Here is a 19,044-nt window from a genome sequence, read left to right on the forward strand (position 1 = left end):
GAAAGCCCTTCAGAAAAGTAGGAATAGCTGCAGGCATAGGGGTGCCTATCTCTAGCAAGCTGTAATATCTTTTTTTAATATATCAGAAATTTGTCTAGATTTTGACTCAAAATACTTCATCATATTAGACATGGTTTCCCCATAGGGAATTTCCTCTACAGTATAATCAGGGGATAAAGTACTCTCACCATCAGAGGCCATTGCGCCTATGGAGTGAATCTGAGAAGAGCAGGTCATGGAATATTCATCTGAATTAGACTCCATCTCATTTTCCTCTGAGGATGTCTCAAGGTGTCTATTCTGAGTGGCAGAAGGAATAGCAGCAGGGAACAAAGGATGGCAGTTTGAGAGCCAAAAATAGTCTTAACTAGGCCCTGGGAGAATTCTATCCACTTTTTTTCCAGGGATGTCTGAGGAGGGGAAACATATTTGTTTTTTTTTGTTTCTTCTTTGTCAAGGGAGTGAAGTCTGCTTTAATGAGTCATTGCAGATCCGACTTCTGACCTACCTTGATTAAGGACCCTGGTACCTCTTCCTGAACTAATATTTGTGAAATAATCTCTGGTCCTCAAAAAAATAATAAGACAAGGTTCTCCCTTCTCTCCATCGTCAGTAAGAATAGTTGTATTGGACATGCTGGAATCAGATAATTTACCAGCCTCTGGCATGGTGGCAGTAGCAGGAACCTGAGAAGCATCGAATGCACTGCGGGTTCAGAAAATGACTGGGGAATGTCTGAGCCCAACTGGGCAGTCAAAGGATCTGCAAGACCTGCATTCAGACTGGTGGTGAGACAGTCTAAAGTTTTCATGCTCATATGTCTGCTTATATAAGGCTTAGGTCACATGTTGGACGTATGGCTTTATGGAAGGTTTTGGCTTTGGTAGCTCAGCTGGACGTCCAGGTTATTTGATGAAATAACCTAACAGATTGGACTACTGCAACAGTGATCTAAGGAAGGACATCTAACTAATCAACTGTAAGTAGGATAAGAAAACAAATAAAAGGTGGCAATCAACCATGCAAAAATGTAAAATTGGGCAGAGAAAAATCCACACCCCAGGTAGTTCTTAACCATTCCCAGTTTCTGGCCATAATGACTATGTTTACATTTCTGCTAGGTGATTGCATGACAATATGCGAATAAAGGGTGGTATAAAGATGTAGTATTATGCAACCCCACTCATGAAATGTAAAATGACCTGGCTTGAGAGCTTATCAGAAAGCACCTTGGTGTACTTTGACATTCTGTAGTATTTGTCTGACACTCCCATCTGTTTTCCACCATTCACTATTCCAATGCCCATTACTGTCTTCTCCACCTCATATGTACAGGATGTGCAGTGACTTTGATGCCATATGTGCCTGCATACTAATCTGCAAAGCAACACCAGTGTGAAATATGCTAGTCATTCCATTATAAATACAATACTTCAAATAATTCCAATATGTAGTTAACCAAAACAGAATTTTAACATAGTTATCAATTTTAAACTATCAAAATGGCAATAACAAGGAAACAGTTTCATATTAAACTATCTGCATTTTTTTCTAATTCAAGAATCCTTAATAAATGCTCCAGGTAGGATTCAATCCTCAAAACATGCTAAAATTTTTATTTTGCCCTTTTGATAAGCATAGCTATCTCCTGAGTCTTGAATGCCTCTCTTCCTGTGCAAATCTGACCTGCTAGATGTTCCAGCTTACCCTAGGTATATACCAAGGGGAATAAACTGCTACAAAAAGAAGGTGGATGAGAGATTAAGGCACACCAGTCCAGAGTCATCTTAGTATACTCATTTTTTTTCTTGCTTTAGAGAAGGTGGGACATACACTGACAAGTCAATCCACCTTGAACAACAAAAGCACACACAACAATGCCTGGTTACAGATGGAACTCCAGCTTCCTCTAGGGTCACCTGCAATGCACTGCTACTATTCCCAGTCGTCAATCCCACATAAAAAGAGCAGGTGTCACTGGGCATTCTATCTTTTCCACTTTGGCTGTCTTCCCAAAGAAACAACTGGAGTTCATTTCCCGACTCAATCCACAGATCAACAAATGTGCCAATATGCTGGCTTTTTTAGCAGCCTGCTTGAACAAAATTTCATACTTTTATTTCACCCAAGAACAATTAATATTTTGTGTAATTCATACCTGTTCTCTGCTCTGCCAGTGGAGTTGTCGCCAGTGGTACAGTTTTCAGGTCGAATGGGGTCTCCAAAGGCTCAAGTGTGTACTGGTGTAGTGCCCTCTCCAAGCCAGGGATAGACACAGTCAACCCTAATGAAGGACACACACAAAACCTGCTTTTAGTTATTCTGGTCTGAATAAATTAATGTAGCTGTAGTAAGTTTATTCCATAAGCAAAAGACACTGCAGAGTAAAACAAGACCTGAATGACAAATAAAGATATCAAGAAACCAGTCATATTTGTCTCATAAATTACAGGCAGAGTGTGCGCTACATTGGTACTAGATGTAATTCACATTTTTAACAGCATCTTAAGCAGCAGGCTCTAATTTTTATCTGAAAATCTCACCAGCATATACACGCACTAGGGAAAAGTTTCCTAACAGTTCCAAGGCTGGAAGTGGTGAATGGCAATTTCTACAACCCCCCCCCCCCCCACACACACACACACACACACACATACACATATATATACATGCATACACACCCTGAAAACTCTCCATTAAACAATGTTTCTAAGGCTATGTCCAATCTTTCTCAGCTGGCTGCTGGCACTAGAAATAAAATTAAAAGTGAATTAAAGAATGGGTTAAACCCTAAATCATAAATCCTTCCTTTAGCTTTATGGAGGAAGACTGGCAGACAGTCAGATCTGTTAAAGGAAATGTTTCAGAGATATGGAGTTTATTGTAGGTACCCAAGTAACTACACCCATCTTCCTTACAGTACTTTAAGCAGATCTGCATTTTCTTTTGAATTCACCCCAAGCAGCTATGTCAGGAAAGGAAGACGAACTTATGTCAGGAAGTGCTGCAGGACAGTCCTACCAAAAATTGCTATGGGCACAGAATATAAATTTAGGCTACGGTGTTTAGTGAAACTGTAAAAGCTAGATCAGGTTGTAGCAGTACTGATACTGCAAACAAAAGACCATTTACTCCAGCCTTACACCACTACCAGATCCCCGAGATCAAGAACCCAACACCTTCTCAAGGTAACAAACTTTAAAAATGAGGCAGGTAGATCTGTTTATAGCCACTTCATCTCTAAAATCTGGAACTCCCTTCCAGCCCACATAATAAATAACAACTTCACCACCCAATTCAAAAAACTACTCAAAACACACTTCCTGAATCACAGATTATGTACCTGTACTACCCCTGGATAGTAACTCGTATGTCTCTGTTTCCAGCAACCAGAGTAACAGCTTATCTACTGCTTTTGTAATGTCTGCATGGGGTAATAATACCACTGAACACTGTAAAGAAATCTAAAGGACATAGCATGTCTCTCATGTGTAGAAATGAGTTATGGAAGTTATCTACTCTATCTTCTTGCTATACTTGCTGTTAAACACCTCTACAACATGTACATATTAATGTAGCCTGTGAATGTTGGCAAATACACTCTTTGGTTAACTCACTATATTATATTTACTATACTTCTATAAGAAGTATAAGGATTGTGTACTCTATATATTGTTTAATGAACCTATTGGTTAACGTCTTTCTCTTGTTAATGATTTTTCTGCTCTGGAGCTTTTCTCCCCGGGCCTCCACTGAAAATGGACATATATCCAGTTGGACTCTCCCGGTTAACAAATGTAAAATAAAATAAATAAATAAAATTTTGTGTTCTGCCTCCTGATGTGTTTTTTCTTGCTATGCCTGCCAACCACTGAGCAGGTACTTCTGTTCTCCTATCTGGGTAGTCTCTGGTGACGGCCAGGGCAGGCCAGAGGGTGTGTCATACAGACAGCCTTTGTAGTTATTGTGCCCTTGCCAGCATCCTATCAAAGTATGTGTTTTATTTTGCACTGGCCCTGATCCTACCATTATGTTGTTGATGTGCATCTGCATCATCACAAAGGCATCCTCCCCCAAGAATGCGTGAGAAGGCAAGCATCACTCACTCTCATCCTCCTTTGCACCACAGAGCTGTGAAACACCTTTAAAGTAAAAAGTGGAAACTACTACCTTGAAGTATGGCAGAGTGGAATTTAAAATGATCAGGAAGGAGCTTACAGCCACTTTTTTAAAATAGAATACAATGCAAAACAACAGCCATGCACTCAAGTTTGTTTAGTGATGAGTATGCGAGCCCTGTCTATCAAATAATTTTGCCCATTTCAGAAATGCTCTACAAAATGTATTCCCTCTGATCTTCTTTATCAGAGAACAGACTGACAAACTGATGACTTGGTAGACTGTAATTTCTGAGACTGGCTTCAGGACCAATCTGGCATGTTATAGGATGCCTAGCTATAAAAGACTCTTCACACCAAAGGGTCTTTAGGTCTAAAATCCTTAGGATAGCAAAGTACAGTTTTGAGTTAGTTGCCCTTACCCATAACATTCAAATTCTTCACTACTGCAGTAACCTTTAGGCTATAGAGGTTGCATCCTGCCCAGGACACAAATGTCCAGCTTCCAAAAGCCACACCTTCACTCTGACTGCTGAGTTAACAGCCCTGAGGAAGGAAATTATCAGCCAGAGAGTGAAGAAATCTTCAGGACTTCTTGTCCAAAAGTAAGAGAGCATATTCAGCCTGAAACTCTGAAAGATATAAATAACTTTATATCCCAACGACTTAGATACACAACTAGGGGGATGGGGGGGTATGGCTACTCCAACAGTGAAGAATTTGAACATCTAGCATTATGATACGTACAAATTTTACAACTGTACCATGTTCATCATTCCTACTGCTGCAGTAACCTTTAGGCCATATGGATTTACTACCAAAGCCTGTCCAACCAGTGAGGAGGAAGGATATGGATTCAAGAACACCTGGGGAATGGTCCTAGCAAGACTTTCCTGGATCTAGAAAAGGAATCCAGTAATGATTTGTAAAATATGTACAGATGACCATGTAGTCACCTTTAGAATACTTTTGAGTCCACCCCTTTACAACATTCCATTGAGGAAACTAAGGTTTTTGTAGAATGAACATTTGTACTGCCTGTAACTGGGTTACAACGGTGGGAATAACAAAAGACATCAGCTGAGGACAACCATCTGGAAATAGTCTGTTTTGATATGGGTTGTCTTTTCTTTGTCCCAACATAAGAAATGAGTAACTGACTTGCTTTTCTAGACTTTGTAAATACCTTTTGAGCTGCAGTTAATCAAAAGGACAATTCAGAGAACTGATAATGTGACCATGACACAGAATACCTGAAACATTTCCTGTGGCTTGCTGTTATGGGAATATGATGATATGCAGGTTTTTAACTCTAATGTTAATAATAAAAAAAAAAAAAAGACAACTTCATTGGGAAATGAAAGGTAACAGATTCTGAAGGGTCAACATCTTGAATTTTGGTACTTTCACATACAGATTTACAAATGAAAGCTGTAGTAGTCTCCAAGAAGAAACATTCTGAAATAGAAGCTTTTGCACACTTGATTTAATAACAATGGTTATATTATTCCTAGAGTGATCAAGTGCAGAAGAACCTGACGAAAAAACTTTTTGCTTGTGAGGATGGACAGAAGCACATCTGAAAGGAGCACACAAGAGTCTGAAGTACTCGGCCATCAAACAGGAATGTAGAGGGAGGGCTAGGGAAGGGTGAAAGAATGCTGGTATAACCATTCTGAAGTATTACTGTCCCTTTTTTGTAAACCTTGTTTCTTGTTACTCCCCTCCTGTCAACTCATTTAGGCATTTTATTTGGCTTGAGAAGGCATTGATCGAGTGTTCAATTTTTTAGAAGGAAAAGAGGAGTTGGGAGATTTGTAAGAGGGGCAAGAAAGGTCTTGGAAACTCCCCTTATTAATTTCCTTCTCATCAAAATTTTTGAAGACCTGGGGAATAACTAGGGCAAACAAATTCTCCTTATCTCAAACTGAATCTAACATTTCAGACTTAACTTTTATTTTTCTAATTAGGTAATGTACTCACCATAACTAGGCATTTGTGTTGTCCATTTTCATTCTTCCTCAATGTATGGGTTTATGGATCCGATCCTTGGATATGACCCGGCTGCATTTTGCAGACTTTGGATACAACTCTCAAGCTCCTCCATCTACCCATAATGCCCTAGTCCATCCCCAATACCTTAGATTGAGTTTGCTGAAATAATGAATGTCAGTAAATAATAGAACAGGTTAGAAATTAGAGCAAGGCTCAAACCTGGAACTACAAAACAAAAAAATCCATCAGGTCACCCCAGATGATGACAGGAAGGGGGAAGGAGAAGTGAAAGTCGAGGAAGAATGATAATGGACAACACAGATGCCTAGTTATGGTGAGTACATAACTTTTATATCAGATGTTGCTCTTTTCATTCTTCCTCAACGTATGGGACAGACCCTCACCCCCCCCCCCATCTAAAGAAAATCTTGGGTGGCCCTTATGGAAGGATATTCTGGAGAACTGCTGAACCAAAAGGCAGCTCTGCTTCTGGAAATGAAGTCAATTTGTAATCAGTAACAAACGTATGAGCATTAGACCATATGGCTGCTGTGCAAATATTATCAATGGAAGTTCTTAACCAGGAGGCAGATTAAGTGGCAATGGGTTTAGTTGAATGGGGCTTAAGCGGTCTGGTAGAGAAAGGCCTTGCTAAGAATAAATCCATGAAATGCAGTTAGTTATCTATTTGCTCAGTGTAACTTTAGAAATTGGAGATCCTGGTCTACTAGACGAAAAAGAGACAAACAACTGGTCTATTTTCTTGAATTCTTTTGCTCCAGTACAGACATAATTGTCTATGTACATCCAACAGATGTAGCATGTAAACTCATCTGTTTGAAAATTTTGGAAAGAAGAAAGGTTTGATTAATATTAGATTCAGAAGCCACTTTTGATAGGAAAGAAGGGTTGGTTCATAAAGTAACCCTGTGTTTTATGAAAAATAATGTAAGGAGCTTTCAACAAAAGAGCATGGAGTTTGGATGTTCTTTTAGCTGAAGTAACAGCCACTAAAAGGGCTGTTTTTCCAAAACAGGTACTTTAAGTCAGTTTTTGCTGAAGGCTCAAAGGGTTTTTGAGTCAAACCTTGCAGTACTACTGTTAACTCCCAGGGAGGTGAAGGGTCTTTCAGTGGAGGTCTAAACAAGAAGGTGTCATTTTAAAATGCCTTATATAACTTAGAAGCAGCCAAACAAGACTTTTTATTCCCTGAATGATAACTTGAAATGGCTGCCAATTGCACTTTGATTGTGGAAATACTAGCACCTTCTTTAAAGAGAGACACTAAAAAATGTAGTACAGCCGAGACAGGGGCAGCAAAAGGATCAATGTAATTTTCCAGAGCCCAGATTGAAAATCGTTTCCATTTACTTTTGTTTATCCTTTTAGTGGAGTCTTTTTGCGAGGAAGTATGGCATGTACTGGGAAAGAAAGCCTGAGTTGCCTGACTATTAATGGAATTGGAGAAACCAAGTGGTTAGTTTGAGGGCTGGGATATTATTTCATCCCTGAGGGATGTGACAAGAGGTCTGGACTTGGGTCCAGTACCCAGGAGGATATCGAAGATGAGACCAAAGGAAGGGGAACCACACTTTGTGAGGCCAAAAAGGGGCAATGAGGATGACCGAGTTCTTCAACTGACTGAGTTTTCTGTAAAAATTTTGGAATCAGAGGTACTGACGGATAGGAGTATTGAAGGCAGGAAGGCCATACGTGGACTACAGCATCTCTCAGTGGCTCTCCCCGAGTGGGTATCAGGGCAAAATGCCTGCTGCACTTGTTGTGGGGAGATGTAAAGAGGTCACAGCAAGGTTGTCCCCAATGACAGAAAATTTTCTCCCCACTAATTCATTGACAGACCACTCGTGGGGCATCAGAATGGACCTGCTGAGCTTGTCCACTAGTACACTGGATTTCCCCAGAATGTGTTGCTATTAGAAAGCAGATAGAGGAGAGCATCCATTGCCACACACTCATAGCTTCTTGGCAGAGGGGGCAAGATCAGGTTTCCCTATGTTTGGTGAGGTACCAGACCACAAACATGCTGTGAGCTTGACCTCCAATAGTCCTAGAGGGAGAATATCTTGAAATGCCTGCAATACTAAAAGGACAGCTGTCATCTCCAGAACGTTGATGAGCAAATTAGTCTCTGGGGAGGGGACTATGTGCTTTGGACTGTACTTCCCAAGTAATGCCCCAACCCAACTGGGAGGCGTGCATGGTAACCGTGGCTAATGGAAGAGATAGGATGAAAGGCCAACATAGGTAAATGTCATCTGACTGGATCCACCAGCAAATATAACTTTTGCATATCTGAGTAAGTTTGAATGAAAAGGATAGGGGCTGTCGAAGAATAGACCATTGAGCAACTACAGTCCATTGAAGAACATGAACAAAATAACATGCTAATGGGACTAGTACTACTGATGCTGCCATGGAACCTAGGGCTTGAAGAAGTCTTGCAGGAGGAGCAGGATTAGAAAGAATTTGATGAACCTGATACACACCGAGAAGGTAAGGAAACAATACAATTTATTCTGTTAAGGTGGGCACCAACGAACTCCAGGCTCTGTACTGGTATCAGTTTGGATTTGGCAGTATTGACTATTACGCCTAGTGACTGGCAAATCTGGAGCAAATAGTCTCTGGGCTGTTCTAAGAGATGCATGGTTGGGGCGGTGAGAAGCCAATCATCTAAATATGGAAACAGTTGAAATCCTTGTAGTCTCAGGTGAGCTTCTACCACTGCCATACACTTGGTAAACACCCTCCTGGGGGCTGTGGTCAGTCCAAAGGGCAGAGCTCTGAACTGGTAGTGATGGCCTCCCAGCTGAAAGCATAAATGTCTTTGGGAATACCTGGCTATTTTGATGTGATAGCATGCATTCTGAAGATCAATGGAGCACATCCAGTTGTCCTTGTGTAGAAGAAGTGCCTCACAAATTGCTTAGATTCCAAACTGATCCCATATCCCCTTTTTTGGCATTAAAAAGAATAGTAAGTTCTGAATCCTTGGTCTGGTGGGACCTCCTGGAGGACTCTTTGTCCACCACATTTTGAATTCCTTGACTGGGTGGAATGTCAGTGAGCTTCGTCCTGCTGGAACTGGGCATGTGGGAAAAAGGTATTAGGTAACCTCTGGATATTATTTTTAGCACTCAAGAATCTTTTGTTATAGCAGCCCAAGCTTCTGGGTGCAAGGGAAAGCGCCTCCCAACTGTCTCCAGAGACAGACAATCGGGCATCCATTCAGGAACAGTGAAAGGGTCTATCTGGGAAGGATCTGCGGGCCTTCTCTGGAGCATGGATGACATCTTTCATTTGAACTCCCTCCTCTGCCTCTGAAGGAGCTGTCTCCACACGAGTCGTGGAAAGTTCCCTGGGATTTACAGAACCACATTTTCTTACCACCTCTCAGATTCCTTGAAAAATAGTGCTGAGGGGTAGAAAATCAAATTCGTACAGCAGACAACGTCTTTCGTTTTTGTTCACTGCGGGAAAGCTTTTCTTTCACAGAAGGGCCAAACAATAATGTTCCATCAAAAGAAGCATTGATGAAAGAAGACTTAAAAGGCTCCACAAAGTTGCATAGCCATATCCAGGCATGTGTTCTTATGGCAATGCCTGAACCAGCCCATAAGGTACCTTCTTCTGCATGACAGATCAACCTCATGGACGCATTTGAAATAGATAAAAGATTGGTCAGTTAAGAAGATGATCTTTGCGATCTTCCACAGACATGGACTTCAAGAGAGATTTTGGCAATTCTTTGGTCAAATCTCTATGTAGTCTTGTAAAGTGTGCTAGTTAATTCAGGGACTTCAGAGCAACAGTCGTGGAAGCAAACACATGCTTTGCAAATCTGTCCAGCTCCCTATATTCTATGATAGGGGGGGTGAACAGAGGAGCTCTGTTTTCGTGAGTCACCACCACAATCATTGCATCAACAGGGTCCTTTGCTCCAGTGGGGTTTATACTTTGGAGGGGTTAAAATCTTGTTTGGGCGGTGTGAGATATGTTCAACTGAATCAGTTTCATTCCATGCATGGCGACAGACTAGGTCGATAAGCTCATCAGCCGGGGGAGTAACTCAAAAAGTAGCTGGGCCAACACCAAAAGCCTCTAGAGATACTGACTTCTCAGGAGAAGTATTATTAGAGAGCCAACCACCTTTCTGCTTAAGCATCTCTAAAATGTCTCCAAATGAGACAACAGGTGGTGATCTGCAGGATCCTTCCCCCTCATTGAAATGAGTATCTTCAGTCAGAGATTCCAAAGGAGATTCTATGTGCCTCCTCTTGCATGTTCTCTTCAGGTGAACCTCCTCAGGGGGATGTTCTGGTGAGGTGTCCAAGAGAGGGGTGGTTCTTCCAATGGAAGCTAGATGGAACTGGCTGTCCCTGTGGAGTAGGACTGATTGAATCACAGATCAGAAACATACAGAGAAATGGGGAAGGATCCAAGGACATTATGACAGACTGGATCCCTAGAATGAGATAAAACCATTTCACCAACCTCACAGGGAGACGGAGACAGAGAAGCCATTCTGGACAATGGCAAATACCCAAGTGTCCGTGGTTATCTATTGCCAAAAAAAGAAAAAGAAGCAGCCAACTTGAAAGCCCAAGGAATCTGGCTGAGGGATTAGGAGCAGCTGACTTTCAAACAGAAGCAGGTTTGTCAGGGAAACAAGGCTTTTGACTCTCAGAATCCTAAGAAGGCTTGTCTGGAAAACCTCTCCTAGGAGCCTTCCTGCCCCTAGACGGCTGTTTAGGATGCTTATGAATAAAATAAGGCTTAGGACTGTTTTTCTGAATCTTAACACAAGAGTGAAAAGGTCACACAGAAAAAACAATCAATAAAATCTAAATGAAAACTCCAGCCAAGCTAGAATTTCCACTGAGTGACCTCTTAAACCTCTTGTATCAGAGGCACATGGGATATATGCAAATAACCCTTATGTACATCAGGTATCTCAGCTATATGGAGATTTTGAATACCAATAATTTATTTCTTTTGAAGTTGTTTCAATGGACAATTTCAGGCCAATAAAGCTAAACCCCACTAGCTGAGGATATGCATATTTGACCTTGTTATGAACTCATCATCCCAGCACAAGCAGAGTGTTTGATTTGCATAAGAAACACAGGGATGTTATACCCAGCTGATGTCCATTACCATTATGGTGACTGCAAAATATTCCAAATAACAAACTAAAACAATAGGGGGTCATTTGCATATATCCCATGTGCCTCTGATACAAGAGGTTTGAGAGATCACTCGGTGGTAGTTCTAGCTTGGCTGGAGTTTTCATTTAGTTTTTACTGATTGGTTTTTCTGTGTGACCTTTTCACTCTGTTTTGGTTTGTTAGTTGGGATATTTTGCAGTCACCCTAATGGTAATGGACATCAGCTGGGTGTAACAGCCCTGTGTTTCATATGCTTAGTCAAACATTCTGCTTGTGCTGTGCTGATAAGTCATAACAAGGCCAAAATATGCTTATCCACAGCTAGTGGGGTTTGGCTTTATTGGCCTGAAATTGTCCATTGAAATGACTTAAAAAGAAATAAGTCATGGGCATTCAGAATTGCTATATAACCAAAACATCTGATGTTCATAAAGGTTATCTGCATATATCCCATGCGGTTCTGATACAAGAGGTTTGAGAGGTCACTCACTGGAAGTTCTAGCTTGGCTGGAGTTTTCATTTAGTTTTTACTGAATCTTAACAGGAGAGACAAAGATTTGTTTAAACTCCTGCATAACTTTTCCCTTATCCGGAATGGTCTTAAACAACTTAGCAACAGCAGTGGAAAAGACATTATGGTTACCAAAGGGAGAATCCAATAATTTGGTTTTGATGTCTTCAGGCACAGGCTGGAGGCACAACCAAGAAAACCTCCTCATAACAGATCTAGATGTAGTTGCCCTACAGAAGGCATCAACAGCAACATCATAACTACATGTAAAAGAAAGATCAGCCACCTAAAAAGTAGAGCTTAAAAAGGGAAATGGCAGATGTATTACCCTCTGAATCAGGCAATCAGCTAAAATGCCCCCAAGTTGGGAACTGATGAGTTAGGACACATCTAGTCATATGGGTATGGTAATTAATAGCCCCTAAAGGCTAAGGTAGTAGAGGTATATACTTTTACCATATGGCATGGCTGTCCTTATCAGACAGGTAAAAGCTTAGAAGAAGACGAAAGCAACTTGGAAAGTTTATCAGTGGCTACAGAAATAACAGCAGGATCTGAGAAAGGTTTTTATATAAAAAAAATTGCTGAGCTTCAGGAACTTTATAGAACCTGTTCTAATTTCTTAGGGGTATGTGTTTGAGAGACATGGCCTGAGAAGCTGCAGTGAAAGGATCCAAAAGGGCAGGCAGCACTGGAAGGACTGCAGAAGGCCAAAGAGAATCTATCTGCAAGAGTTCATAGTAACCTTTTTGAACACTGGAAACAGGGCAGCAGTCCCACTTAAAGTGTTCCATCATATGAACCACCACATCCCCAAAAGACAACTCTTCCATAGGACAGTAAGAAGAAAGTGAATCCTCTTCCTCAGACCCCCAGGACAAAGGGAGAGTGGGCCTGCGAGTAGTAGTCCAAGGACTACACACCACAGTCTAATTCTTCATCAGAGGAATCAGAGTCCATTATGAGTGTTTAGAACATGTGGAAAACCAGAGAACAGAAGCAGGAACAGATTATCCTTGAAGAAGCTTAAGAGCCACAACAGCATTGAACTGACCCAGAATAAAATTCTGCCATTCTTTGTGGGAATCCTTAGCCATAGGAGCCATTTGCCTACTTTTCTGCTTCTTTTTACAATGGAACATCAGCTTTAACAAATCTAGGAGGTTCAAACACCTGCCTAGATTCAATGAGGGCACCAGGCACCTCTTCTCTAACAAGTATTTTGGGAATCCACCAAGGCCCCTCTGAAACAATTAGCCATGGTTCCCACCTTACATCTGCACCAAATGTATGAACATCTTTAGCAGACGTGCTGGTATCCAGCTTATGTTGGCCTCCAACTAGGTCATAGCAGAGGGAGCTGACAGCGGTATAGGTCAGTCCCTAGTATTCTTTATCCAACCTGACTGAGAGGGCCGGTGGAGGCTGAACAGCAGCAGCAGGAGGATCATTTTGCACCATTTTGGATTTCTTTTTACGTGATGGCTGAACATCAGGAGTGGACAGATTTGGCCATGGTACTCGGAGCCAAAACCTTAAATCACTGGTTCTCCAAATAAATGGAATGGGACAACAGATGAATTCAGAGCATCTTAGGAACAAAATATCTTATAAATCTCACACTATGTAATGGTTGTGGATAGCATCCAAACAAAGTACTGTTCGAGTCTGCCTTTATGGGCAATCTGCATCCCACACTCGTATATTCCCCTCCTGGATGACATGTAAACTAAAGTGAAAGGAGAAAAAAAGAAGAAAGAGATCCCAGTAGGGCACTTATCTTTAGAAGGCTCAGAAAACTAACTCTGGAAATGGCTTGCAGACCAATGTCAAACACAGCATTTAGACTGGAGGTAAAGAAGCCCTGAGGATTAGGCACTTGGTACCTCACATATGTACTTTACAGTTTTGCACACAGGATACAAGTCAGATGTATGACGTTCAGAAAGTGTAAAGGCTTTGGTATTTTGGCCAAATGTTTGGCTTTCCTTGGCAGCATATCCCAAGACTAAAGAATACTGCATCAGTGATAAGGAAATACATCACGATAACACATCAAACAATCATGCATGCATCTTAAGGCACAAATGCCTATCCTGTCTGCTCATTTTGTTAATTCAAACAAATTTTCTTTATCCTTCAAATTCTGTATTGCTTCCTGCAAGTACATGAGTTTAGTATTAAACTGTACAGGCCAAACAATTCATAGCCCTTATGGTCAAGGTGCTTAACAAGCATCTTTGTTTTTTTCTTCCCGAAATTCAGACAGCTGGGCTCATGGTGGCAAATATTTTCTAAACTCTGACGCAGTAAATAAGTTTAAATTTTCATGATTACCTTTAGATTACAAAACATCCACTTTATCTTTGTGCAGCGACCTCTGCTTTACAATACACATTCAAATGCACTAAACAGAAGAAAAGTCCTGTCTGTGGATTACGCCAGTTTCAATATTTGGCAATAGCACTTCTTGGAAGGTAAATTTATTTTTGGCCACCTGAAATACAGTCCTATAATGATCATGATCTAGACAAAGGTAATGGTGTCTGGTGAAAAGCCATTTTGCTGTGAGGATATATCCTCATGATTAGAGTCAAAATAAAGAGGTGATTGAGACTGTGGCAAAATAAATTACTCTTCAACATCCAGATATAAAAAGCAGCTCCTTTAACATTTTTTTCTTAACAAGCTGTACCTTCAAAAGTAATTATCAAACGTTTTTAGTCTGTACTAACAGATGGTCCTTGGTGGGAATGTGTATATCTAATAATGGCCTGGATTGTCAAAAGTTAATGTAGTTCTTGCCCTTGGCTACCAATTTTCAATCTACAGCACCAAAGGATTTGAGGTGAGAGTCTCTACAACTGTTATTGCTAACAGTTCATATAGAACTACAAAAAAGGTACAGGGTGTTAACAACATGTTCTATATGGAGTGTCTCAAAGCCCTATCCCTATACTCTGTCCCCTACAGACTACTGATCTATGCCTAGCAGAAAAGGAATCGTTGGATCTCACTCTGAGGGATCTTTTGCATATCCATAAAACAAATAAAATCAGAATGACTTGATTTAGGGACTTAAATCTTCCTCATGATATAAATAGGACATGTTTGAGTAATAGTAAGTGTTTCAGAGACTACCCCTTCTCTGGAACAGGTTTCACATGCATGTGAAGTAGAATTATTCCCAAACTCAATTCAAAGGTAACTTGGACCAGTGAGTGGGGAATTAGAAATTCAACCCTGGTCTGGCACCAATATCCCTAATGAACAGAGACAGCCTGCAAATGCTTTACCACCCAAGCTCTAGCCTACATATACCCCTTAAAATAATCTTAAGGTACTTAAAATGTGTCAAGACATATTTGGAATGGATGCCTGCTCTTAAAAAGGCCCCTGTGGTCATTAGGCTACTACACACCTATGACACAAGGGTTTAGTGAAATAGAAAGATTAGTCAATGAAGTACCCCCTAGGGTGGGAAAATGAGTTCTAGAACATGCCCAAAGGTGATCACATCTAAAAAAAATGCACTAGTACTTTGGGAAGTGTCTCCAAGCTGGCTAACTTGTACATCCTCTCCCTTCACCCCAATCAGCATGGGGTCCACAACCAAGATAATTTCACTGAAGAAGCAAAAGATGAACAGCATGATAGCTTGATGACGTTATTTAGGCACTGAGGAGGCCTCTTCTAATTTTGGGGTTGGTCCGGTCTAGCAGAGGAAGAAGGGGAAGTCACATGAAGAAATCAAAGAAGGCCTCCATAAGAGGGGTGAAGGCCCTCTTCCTCCTTAGTAGGTTATTGAACAGCTCCTGGCTGAACATCAATTTCTGTAAAGGATGGCCATCCAAGATTTTTTTCCTGGACTTCATGAGGGATGAGAATCTAAGCCACATCATCCTGTGCAGACTCAGCAACATGGTCTTCAGTCAAAATTGCAAAACTGCAATAGGGATACAAGACACCCAAATAAGCTGTAAACAGGGTGTCTTGAAAGTCCTTGATATTATCAAGTGCCACACATTACCAAGGAAAAAGAAATAGGACAGGTAAGACGAACATTTGATGGCTTGGAGCTCCAGCATGGAAGAGGAGTAAACTCTTGACACACATGTCCAAGGATGAAGACTTCCTGACAATCAGTAGGCTGGAAAATGCAATGATCTTAAGAACCTACATGTTTTTATGGACTGAATAAATCATTGAATTTTGAATGTCATTTAAGAGGCTGAGGGCCTATGAGTGTTAGTTTATGACAACCAGATGCTATCATTTTTCTCTTGTGGATTTTTAAACTTGCAATATAACTGAATCAATTTGATGAAGTCACAGTTCTACAGATAGTGTTTTGAGATGAAAGCTCCCATTATTCACCATTTACTTTATTTTCTTTTACTAAAAAATTAACTTTTGATTACTCTTTGTCTCACTAAGTGTTTTGGTGACATTTTATCTAGTCTCTAGAACTTTTAATGGACTCACAATATGATTGAGGAGAGAAGCATTAGTATGTCTAATATTTTTAATGAGGTGACAGCTTGTTATGGACACTGATCTTTTTCAGGGCTTACAAGGCAAAAATCACAGTGCCCAGGCTGCCTTGATGGTATCCCAAATGATTGCTTCCAAGAGACGTGTAACCTAAAGCTATTCAGCCTCTTTCCCAGAATACCCCAAGCAATTCAGAGTGGAAGTGAACACAGACGTGAAGCCAGTTCAAGCTGTCTCTCACAGGCTTGATGGCATCCCCAAAGGAAGGGATCATCAGAAGGAAATAAAAGACTGGAAAGAGTGGGCTCATTGTCCTTGACCGTCTCTGACAATGTGGCTTTGTGACCCTAGGGCTTACAGAGCAAGTAGTAACATGACCACTCTAAGGCAGACTTGAGCTCACACAGGTGTGACTGACTCAAGTGATGGACTGGGTACAAGAATTAGGGGAACAGGAAATGGCACTTAACTGTGACCTTACCAGGAGCACCACAAGTAGCAGAGACCCATAATGGGCCTGGCATGCAATTCACACCAAACTATGTAATAATGTGCTCAGATACCAACAACTTAGGCTCCCACCAGATAATGAACATCCAAGATCATGCCCAACTTCGACACATTACCTTGCAGGAAGACAAGATGGACCTTCCCCAATTAGGACCTGCTAGCCCACGCAAGCTAGGGGTTGGACAGTAGAAGACAGTCCCATGATCCAAGACCCCAATCCATGATGAAATGACCCAATATACCAATCTTTGGCATTAGGATGGTCATCCACAGGCCCAAACTGATGATCCACAGACAAGAATCTCAGGATACACTCAGGTCAGGGTGGGAGCCAAGAGCACAACACTGATGATCCACAGTCTGCATCTGAAGTACTGGATTGTACAGAATTCCCACCTACATTAAGAGAGCCCATATCCTAAAGTGTCCACTTTGACAGCAAGTTCTGGTTTGAGTTTGACCTCTTACAGCTTGTTCTCATGGTAATGCTGCAATTAAATGCTTTGGACTACAAGGAGAAATTTTCAAATGGGTTCCATGAGAAAAATACAACACAGATCACTGCCACCTTTGTGAAGTGGGCCAGCAATGTCTCACCTTTGACTTTAAGTAGCCAGGATGACCTTCACACACATTTAGCAGTTTTTGGTGCTGTACTGCTTCCCAAGACAGTACAGGCAATGTCAGTGTGAGGTGCTGCTAAAGATACAAGTTAAAAAACACTGAATGAGGAGATTAAGCATGCAAATGCAGAAAACAATGAAGGAGATATGAATTCTGAAAGAAAAAATGGTGGGCTCTAAGGACAAGTGGACTGCTGTACCAAACACAGAAGCAAAACATAATAATGGATTCATCTGTCCCTGAATGCAGGCATTTCCCGAAAGACCATTCAGAGTACTTCTGCTGGTGGACAAGAAATATCTTACCCAGGAAAACTAAGGAGGGCCCCTTGATGAAAGATAATCAATGTAAAGCAGCGCCAGTTTACAGCAAGCACTTAAATAATGGGATCCAGGATTACTGAGAAATAATTACCTCATACACATCTTTAAATAATGGGATCCAGGATTACTGAGAAATAATTACCTCATACACATCTGATGGTGACACTCATTCAGAATGAAAACTTGTCTATCACCAGGAATTATTCTTATGCTCAGTCATTAAAGATAAGCGTTTATGACTTGTTGAACTCATCTGAAGTTTTAATTCATACCAAGTAGAACAAAATGGTGCCATTCAAATGACAAGAATAAAATAAAACTATCCAAAGAACCAGTACAATATCATATCTAACAAAATATAAAAAAAATAATTTTTTGTTAAAACCTGAACCTTTCTGCACAAGTAATTAACCAATGGATTGTTTTACCATTCAGAATGTAAGCAGCACCGAGTGCTTTTTGCTTCTGTTCCAGTACACTCAGATAAAATGTGGCTCTGTCTCTTACTTCATTGTCATCATCCATCATGCATCTGCAATGAAAACAGCAATATTATACATCAGCAAAACATTTTCTGTACATCATTTGGTCAATGAAACATGAAAATTAGTATTGGGAAACATGGGTGACATAAGTCACATGCTCAAGGCAGGGGACTCCAGCTGTGTTCAAGAATGAAAACATTGTGGGTAACAATATATAAATAAATATGTATATACAAAGAAACCTTCTTAACTAGAAATGGCTTGAAAGTATACTACAAAAAAAGGCAGCATGGCTACCTACTCTGTGTTTCTTGTTCTATTATACATATATATATATATTATACATATATTTTTCTCCACACAATGTGAAATACAAAGCTTCAAAACATTAGGCAGCTGGTACTAAACAATGCTACAGTTTCAAGCTGTATGTGTGGTTTTGTTTATTTATACATTATGTAAGTACAACTGTGTAAAATCTTACCTTAGCAGTAGACGTCCCCCTCTTCACTGTTGCAGTATTCTTCACCTTAGGAATCTCCTGCTAAGGATAGCCCAATGTCCGGCCAGTATACCAAAACGTTTAGATAGTCTATGTGCCACATGTCACACAAAAGTTCCTCTTTCAAAACACAGGGCATAAAAGTGCTGTACGAACACAGTTACTCAGAATGAAATGCCCCAGAAGAGAACAGTATCTAAAGGACAAAGGAGGCTATGCACATCCAGAAGAAGAAAAAAAAAATCCAGATGGAAAAGGTAGACCCACTGCCAGGAGGGAAACCAAAACAAAAC

At 40.7% G+C, this 19,044-nt stretch overlaps 1 protein-coding gene across 1 annotated transcript in view; it reads right to left on the reverse strand.

The window, feature by feature from the left end:
* The window catches only part of COPG1 (COPI coat complex subunit gamma 1), a 1,279,491-nt gene that overhangs the window by 370,949 nt on the left and 889,498 nt on the right, over positions 1–19,044 (reverse strand). The window contains exons 16-17 of the mRNA XM_044078421.1: positions 18,193–18,296; positions 2,159–2,284 (exon numbers count right to left, since the gene is read on the reverse strand). Of these exons, the coding sequence (XP_043934356.1) occupies positions 2,159–2,284; positions 18,193–18,296 (230 nt within the window). The remainder of the gene's footprint in view (positions 1–2,158; positions 2,285–18,192; positions 18,297–19,044) is intronic.

This window comes from Protopterus annectens, chromosome 7.part0 (assembly GCF_019279795.1).
Source record: "Protopterus annectens isolate FY-2018-M chromosome 7.part0, PAN1.0, whole genome shotgun sequence".
Classification (NCBI taxonomy): Eukaryota; Metazoa; Chordata; order Ceratodontiformes; family Protopteridae; genus Protopterus; species Protopterus annectens.